Here is an 8310-nt window from a genome sequence, read left to right on the forward strand (position 1 = left end):
ACATAATATGAGCACCTGAGAAAATACAAAATTCAAAGTGCAAAATGTCAATATATGAACAGTTGTGGAACAGTCTAAGTCTAAAGTGTGTGTGTCTGTGTGTTTTTTGCACAGGGTATGTTGATGATTTGATGGACATGATCATGGAGAAAGTCTTTGTCGACCCATCATCATACAGAGACGAGATTCTGAAGATAAACATCCCGCCGGACCGGTCTTCACAATATGAGCATCCAGACAAGGAGGAGGTCATCGCCAGCTACGTCTCAAGATTCACTAAGGGGGGAGTTTGAAGCCTCTTCCCCGGGCGTCAGAAAATTCCCGTCGGATCCGAAGTACCACACATGAGGGGATCAGTACCCGTACCTTCCGACCAAGGAAGCCCCAGCACCAGCTCACGAAGCTTCTATAGGCTACAAACCTGTAACGACTGAGAAAAATGAACACTGGTAGTCAGCAGGTTGTGTAATGTCTGTGTTCACATTTCTCTAATTTGGATTCAGTGAATCCTTCAACACTTTATATGTACAATGACAGCGGACAATAAATGTTTATTGTATGTTAAATTTTTCATGTTAATTTATGTATAATATAGAGTATTTGCTTAGGAAATACTTGGCTATATGTTCAAGAAAAGATATGATCTGAAATAGTGACAATGGCTGACTATATTTAGTATATTATATTACTATGTTATTACAGATAAAACTCACTGCTCTATCCCCCGTAGCTGTAAAGGACCGTAGTCAGCCCTGTAAATGTTGCATGCGTTCTGCAGCGAGAACACATTTAGGCAAACAGGTTCTAAACCAGGATGGTCGATCATGCATGGAGGCCTTTCATCCAGCTGCTGCAGCCGTCTTGTAACCTATTTTGCATAACATAAGGTAAGTATCTGCAGTGGCATATTGTCTGCAATCATATATTGCAAACATAAGTGTAGGAAAGATCATGTTACCTGTGGCACCTCCTGGCAGCATATATTCTCAGGCTCTGATGGCATTGTTGCACAATTGCCACATGTGCACCTAAAAAAACACAAAAAAGAGTCATGCATGTATAAAGTTAAAGAAATAAGAAACCTGTTATTTGCGACCAATAATAGCACCCACGTTTTACATTTGAACGAGCGTGCTCTAGCTATCTTGTGCTTTTCTCAGCCTGAGGTAAATAGGTGAATGGTCAGTAGTGCTATGCTTTCTCAAGTTTACAATGCAAACACATGAATGACAATTTGGTACCTTGAAACTTACAACACATAACTTCACGTTTTGTGAACAAGAAGCAAAATCTAGTTTACTTATAACTATTGTGTGAATACAAATTCAATAAGTTTAATAAATAATTGCGTAGCTTCTAGAGATAGACAATAGCTTCTGGCCTGGCACTAGCTAGCTAGACTACCTTTGTGGGTCTACAACACTGACTAATATCTAAGTTTAAAAAAAAATACAAAGTAATTTTTTGACTAACCATTCAGAAACGTCCTGGTGAATTCTCAGAGTCTCAGGTTCTGCAGGAGACTCCCCTCCTTCGTCAGGATCCGATTCTGGTTCAAACATGTATGGTTGAACCATGGATGTAGGATCCCAAGTTGCTGCTGCCATGTCCGCCATAACTTTCTCTGATGTTCGCGCATGCGCAGATGACGTTAGACCGTTACTACTACACTCTCCCCGTTACCATGGTAACAGTTACTGAGTGGGGCGTGGGAAAATGTGGAGCAGCTCATAAATATGCAATGAGCAGCAGAAAACAGCACACCTTGAAAGGCACTGAAACAGAGGGTAATAGAGGGAGGTAAGAATCTTGTCCTACAAGCTATTTCCAGCAAACAAGTTCAGAAACATGTTTTCTGGAACTCATAGACCTATTTTAACTTGTCGAAAAGCACTCATAATATGGGCACTTTAAACACAGTGTAACTATACCTTAAACACAGAGTAACTATACCTTAAACACAGTATAACATACCTTAACCACAGAGTAACTATACCTTAAACACAGAGTAACTATACCTTAAACACATTGTCAAATTTGCACTTTGTTTGCAATTCTGTAACACACTTATTGCGAAACACTACACACGTTTTCTTACATTAGACACTTTGTTCAAAAACTAAACCTCCTGTGGTCATTGGGAAAACACTCTGTTCAAAATGCAAAACTCATCTGGCAATTGTAGGAACTTCCATACAGACCTGAAAACAGAAAACAGAACAGCAATCGGTCTGAGCCTTAGCACTACAGACAGGCCTCAGGGAAGACATTCTGAGAACTGTGCAAGCATGGAGGCAACGAGAGTCAGAGTGAGAGGAGGACAAAGAGAGAGAGGAGGCGGACGTGGACGAGACATCACCTCTGATGTTGACAAGGTCCCCCCAGCCCCCCCCACCACACACACAGACACACACACACACAGACACACGTAAAACTCTTGTTTGATTACTGCAGAAATTCTACTTTTGAGTTTTCCAGAAGACTGAGTCTGAGAAAATGACAGAAATAGAAACATAAAGACTGCAGGTTTCTATGAGGCCAGCAGGGTGCTGCTGCTGATATGAAAGAGGAACTCAAATGGTGCTCGTGTGTTTGGTTTTGGTGCAAGAATTAGATTTTTAGAAAGTGTTAAGTTTAGACTGCAGTGGTTGATGTTGTCATAGCCGTGAGCTGTTGATCTCCACGTGCTGTCTGATTGGCTTGTGTCTACAGTTCTGACGTAATGAGCCAAATTCTGCAAGAAGTGTGTAAGCAATAGGCAAAAGCTGTGATTATCATAACAACAAGATATACCCTATAACAGCAATCTAATGGACACAACTGATAATCTGAATAATCTGAATAAGCACTGGTCTTGGTTGACGTTTGTGTTCCTGTGTATAGCTGTGTGTAGCTGTGTGTAGCTGTGTATAGCTGTGTATAGCTGTGTGTAGCTGTGTGTAGCTGTGTGTAGCTGTGTATAGCTGTGTGTTGCTGTGTGTAGCTGTGTGTTCCTGTGTGTTCCTGTGTGTAGCTGTGTGTAGCTGTGTGTTCCTGTGTGTTCCTGTGTGTAGCTGTGTGTTCCTGTGTGTTCCTGTGTGTAGCTGTGTGTAGCTGTGTGTTCCTGTGTGTGTCTGTGTGTGTCTGTGTGTAGCTGTGTATAGCTGTGTGTAGCTGTGTGTTCCTGTGTGTAGCTGTGTGTTCCTGTGTGTAGCTGTGTGTTCCTGTGTGTAGCTGTGTGTAGCTGTGTGTAGCTGTGTGTTCCTGTGTGTAGCTGTGTGTAGCTGTGTGTAGCTGTGTATAGCTGTGTGTAGCTGTGTATAGCTGTGTGTTGCTGTGTATAGCTGTGTGTAGCTGTATGTTCCTGTGTGTAGCTGTGTGTAGCTGTGTGTTCCTGTGTGTTCCTGTGTGTAGCTGTGTGTTCCTGTGTGTTCCTGTGTGTTCCTGTGTGTAGCTGTGTGTAGCTGTGTGTAGCTGTGTGTTCCTGTGTGTTCCTGTGTGTTCCTGTGTGTAGCTCTGTGTTCCTGTGTGTGTGTGTGTGTGTGTGTGTGTGTGTCCCTGTGTGTGTGTGTGTGTGTGTGTACCTGGTGCAGCTGGACTGGGATCTGAGTCCCTCCAGGAGGCAGCGAGGTGAGGAAGACCTGCTGGAGAGCTGCTGACACACAACAACAACAACAGATTATAACAACAACAACAACAGGATATGACAACACTAAACATGAAATAATAGGAGTGTAGCAGCAGAGGAGGCGGGCCCTACCGGGGTCATGAGACTGGGTGTTGAGGACCGTGAGGCTGCCGTCGGCCAATGAGGACGCAGGAGCAGTGTACATCACCGTGTGACCTCCAGGGTACATCATGTGACCCGACCCCGACGACGAAGAGGAAGACGAAGAGACACTGGCTGCAGAGACAGAGTACTCAGTTAATGTTCTCAGCAACCTGAGGGGGGGGGCGCGGCCATCTGTGGGTGTTACCTGAGGAGGGGCCGGGCGCTGTGGGTGTTACCTGAGGAGGGGCCGGGGCGCTGTGGGTGTTACCTGAGGAGGAGAAGGGGGGGGCTGTGGGTGTTACCTGAGGAGGAGGCGAGGCTGCGGGTGTCTGAGCTGCTCTGATTGGTCGAGGGCTGAAGCTGAATGCTCTGGGAGACTCCGCCTCCTGATGACACACATTCAACTAGCATCAGATTCATGTAGAAATATTCTTCTTAAAATCTCTCTCTGACGATGGTGGAACTGCTGCGATATTAGACATATTCATGTCCTGTGCTCCGTTTCAGAAAGCAGGTTTAGGGAAACTTAGAGTTTTCTGTTTCAGAAAGAGAGGGAACTTAACCTCAGAGTCAGTTACTATGGGAACTTAACCTCAGAGTCAGTTACTATGGGAACTTAACCTCAGAGTCAGTTACTATGGGAACTTAACCTCAGAGTCAGTTACTATGGGAACTTAACCTCAGAGTCAGTTACTATGGGAACTTAACCTCAGAGTCTGTGAACCTAACCTGGTCGGGAGCAGGTTCTCTTCTCTCAGTCTCCTCCCTCTGACCTACTGGCATTCATTCATTCAGTCATTCAGAATGTATCAGGAACATTTTAGACCAGTTTGTTATCTGCATGAATAAATAAACAGGGTTAGTTTATTAACTAGTTAGGTAACATCAGACTATTCAACGTTTTTGTTCTGAACATGGCATGTCCTTTAGTCGAGCATCCCGTTGATGAAGAAGCTGTATGACTTCTCAGGGAGTTAAACATGCGTCTGGAGATGATATTGAGGCCCCGACTATAGAGGTATTTTGATCTCCAGATAACTTCCTATCTGAGCGGTATGGTTTTCCTCCCAGTCTATCAGTTATGTATCCTCCATAACCTCATCGTCCTCATATCACTAGCGTCACCCATCGTGGACATGCTCTACGTCCCAGCAGATTATTTGTGTCGCATTACATTTTTTTACGTTGTGACTCGCTCTGAAACGCAGTAAACTGCCGTGACCTAACGCGACACACAGAACGTGGAAGGTGTGTTGTTGTTGCCAGAAGACACATTTAGTTTCAAATGAAGCTGGAGGCAGCAGAAATAAACACAGCTGGCTAAACTATTTTAAAAAGGTGGGTTTGTTCAGGACACCCCCCTCTGTCGCTTTCACGTCACCTTTTGGTATCGGCTCAACTCGCTGGGAACCTCGACTGAGGTGGTACTACATAAAGTACCTGTTAGCAGGTACCAGGGACTTTTTTTCGTAATGGAAAACCAAAAACGGCGAGTAGAGTCTAGGCGAGTCGAGCAGGTACCACGTGATGGAAAAGCGACAATAGAGAGAGTAAGAGCTGAGACACTCGATCTCGCTAGCGGGGTGGTCACGTGGTTCATGTAAGCCTGTATAGTTCCAAACACACGCAGCGCTGTCATGTTCTACTATGGGACTGACAGCAGCGATTGCAATATATTCACGCACGTGAACATACTCTGAGTTGATTGAACCAACTTATATCAGCTGTTCTGAAACCGAAAACTCAGAGTTCAGACTCAGAGTTCAGGATCAGACTCAGAGTTTGTTAAACCTCCTTCCTGAAACGGGGCCCTGGTTAGGAATGAAGCCCAGAACAGTTCCAGAGAGACAGAAACAGTTCAAAAAGTCAGCAGCAGAGAAACAGACAGGAAGTGGACAACATGTGACAGGAAGTGGACAACATGTGACAGGAAGTGTACCTGACATCAGAGTGAAGCCTGCAGGAAGCACGAGGCCGGCCGCCGTCTTCAACAGCGTCCCGTTGGTGGAGGAGGGCGTCCAGCAGGGGGCGCCGCCCGGCAGCTGCAAGGCCACCGACGTAGAGGGGGGGGTCTGCAGGCCGCACACGGAGACCGCTGGTTTGATTCCCGAGTCCTGGCCGGACACAGAGACCGCTGGTTTGATTCCCGAGTCCTACACAGACAGCAGAGACCGCTGAACATGACAGGAAGTAGAGATGCACAATATACAGTGCTGCTCATGAGGTTATGAAGCCATGCTAAAGGTGACTAAAAAGAGGAATACAAAAATCCTCTTTTGGAAATTGATCTTAAAGCCTTAATTAAAAAATGAGGAAAAATCCAACCTTTAAGGACACCAATTATCTTTGTGAATGAATAATGTATCGTACATAAATAAATGTTCTTCCTTAAAGTACAGGGGGCATAAGTCAGTCCACCCCTATGTTAGATTCCCATAGAGGCAGGCAGACTTTTATTTTGAAAGGCCAGTTATTTCATGGATCCAGGATACTATGATCCTGATACAGTTCCCTTGTGTGTGTGTGTGTGTGTGTGTGTGTGTGTGTGTGGGTGTGTATGTCTCTGTGTCTCTGTGTGTCTGTGTGTGTGTGTGTGTGTGTGTCTGTTGCCGTGGCGAGACCTTGGCACCATCAGAGCCGTTGTCGGCCTCGGCCACCTGGTAGGTGAGGTCCGTCTCCTGGAAGCCCGTGGCGCTCATCCTCTGGTCGGAAGAGGGGTCGCAGCGCGGCGGGGAGTCCGGCGAGTTGAGGCAGGTCTGGATCAGAGCCTTCCCCGTCTCTGACGTGATCATGGGCTGCAGCTTCCTGGTCGCAAACGTGTACACGTGACCCGTCTCGCTGGCGACCAGCAGCAGGACCTGAGTCCCAGTCAGTGTGGACAGCTCGTAGGCCTGCAAGGACACGGCACAGGCTATCACCTGGAGATAGACACAGGCTAACATCTGGAGATAGACACAGGCTAACATCTGGAGATAGACACAGGCTAACATCTGGAGACACAGGCTAACATCTGGAGTTGACTGAGGTAGGACCTCCAAAAATGGAATATTTTACGAAAAACTGAATTTCTTTTTCCTCAAAATTTTAGAAAAAAAATGGAATATTGGAGTTTCATAGATTTCTTTTTTTATATTTCAGATTTTTTTTTAAATATTCAATTTTTTCCCTAAAATATATATATATATATATATATATATATATATATATATATATATATATATATAAATAATGGTAGTATTATATAAGAAGAGTGACTATGGTCGGGAGTTCCGGACTCACCTTCTTCATGATGCCGGTCTTCCTCTTGCTGAACGTCGTGTAGCGCCGCAGTTTGTTGTCAATGAACTCCATCTTGATCTTTACTCTTCCTCTGGTTTTCTTCCCGGGTTTGGCTCCCGGCAGCCCACCGGGGCTCAGACCCCAGGAGGTACCGACCTCGCGCTCACTCCGCTCCCGCTTCACGCCTCTCCGGTCCCCGCCAGAACCCGCCGTGTCCTCCCCGGAGTCAGAGTCCGGCTCGGAGCCGCTGGAAATCACATCCGGATCATTGTTCGGTCCCGGTCCGGCCGTGTTCAGCCCGGCTCCGGTTCTGGTGCCCATTCCCCGCTGGGTACCCCCCCCCGCCGCCCCTCGTGCCGGAAAACCTCCTACTGCCGACTCTCCGAGCTCCCAGGCCGGGCACAGTCAGCTAATAGCACCGCTAACCGCTAACTGCTCGGCTAACTGAGCTAACTAGCTAACGGCAGCTGCAGTTAGCATCGGTTAGCAACGGCAGCTGCAGTTAGCATCGGTTAGCAACGGCAGCTGCAGTTAGCATCGGTTAGCAACAGCAGCCACAGTTAGCATAGAGGATGTTCGGCTACAGTTAGCATCAGTAAGCGGTTACTTTAGCAACAAGTGAAGCTCTCTGTCCATCAAACTCCGTAAATCACCAAGAGTTCCCGCCGAACGGTCGGGGAACATCGGAGGAAACATCAAGAAACATTTTCTACATAAAAACGGATCCAGTGAATAAAGTTTAAAAAGTTGTGTTTTTGTACAGTAATCAGTGACAAAACACTGCGCTCCACATAAGGAAATGACCAGCAGCATCTACAGATATCCGTCCGCTGTGGAATATAGTTCCACACACTGTACACACTATTTTCACACTCCTTCTATTAAATATCACCCAGATCACCAGGGACGTCTCATTAATGTATTCCACACATGTAGGACTAATAGAGATTATATTACACATATACACATGAGACGCTGAGTTAGTGTGCGCAGTGATACCAAATGGACTCGCAGGGGAACTACCTTCCTCCATATAAAGAAGCACGTTTCCTTTTATGGCGCTGCCGCTCCTTATATGGTCAACAGAACTACAGACGGGAAAACTACAAATCCGTACAGAAAAGCAGAAGGGGCGGAAGAGAAATGATTTATGTATTTATTGAACAAGCCTTTTACATATTAGAGACAGTAACTCAGCCCGGTAAGGGACCTGGATAACGGATAGGGGGGCGTATGGTTATTATATTTGTTTTAGTATTTTAAGACACAATTTTTAGCCC

At 45.9% G+C, this 8310-nt stretch overlaps 1 protein-coding gene across 7 annotated transcripts; it reads right to left on the bottom strand.

Moving 5' to 3' along the window:
- Positions 1–286: 286 nt before the first annotated feature.
- On the bottom strand, positions 287–7860 carry LOC144513384 (serum response factor-like). Of its 7 annotated transcripts, none has more exons than XM_078244443.1 (10): positions 7031–7860; positions 6373–6669; positions 5691–5904; positions 4054–4137; positions 3740–3883; positions 3564–3634; positions 1474–1775; positions 959–1028; positions 714–868; positions 287–430 (listed from the first exon to the last, which is right to left on the bottom strand). In XM_078244443.1, exons 1-7 carry the CDS (start codon positions 7349–7351, stop codon positions 1695–1697), a joined length of 1212 nt encoding a protein of 403 aa, XP_078100569.1. In that variant the 5' UTR covers positions 7352–7860; the 3' UTR covers positions 287–430; positions 714–868; positions 959–1028; positions 1474–1694. The 7 variants fall into 7 exon arrangements, with proteins under 7 accessions (XP_078100569.1, XP_078100571.1, XP_078100573.1 ...); XM_078244445.1 differs by having other exon boundaries at positions 3564–3631; positions 7031–7859; XM_078244447.1 differs by having other exon boundaries at positions 1474–2201; positions 7031–7859.
- Positions 7861–8310: the final 450 nt, after the last annotated feature.

This window comes from Sander vitreus, unplaced genomic scaffold, assembly GCF_031162955.1.
Source record: "Sander vitreus isolate 19-12246 unplaced genomic scaffold, sanVit1 ctg238_1, whole genome shotgun sequence".
Lineage (NCBI taxonomy): Eukaryota > Metazoa > Chordata > Actinopteri > Perciformes > Percidae > Sander > Sander vitreus.

Bases quoted from the DNA above. Each gene is read 5' to 3' on its own strand.
- LOC144513384 (XM_078244443.1), bottom strand. From the start codon at position 7,351: ATGGGCACCAGAACCGGAGCCGGGCTGAACACGGCCGGACCGGGACCG. The intron at 6,670-7,030 runs GTGAGTCCGGAA...GTCTATCTCCAG, and splicing joins AGACCGGCATCATGAAGAAG to GTGATAGCCTGTGCCGTGTC. The intron at 3,635-3,739 runs GTAGGGCCCGCC...GTTGTGTGTCAG, and splicing joins CACCCAGTCTCATGACCCCG to CAGCTCTCCAGCAGGTCTTC.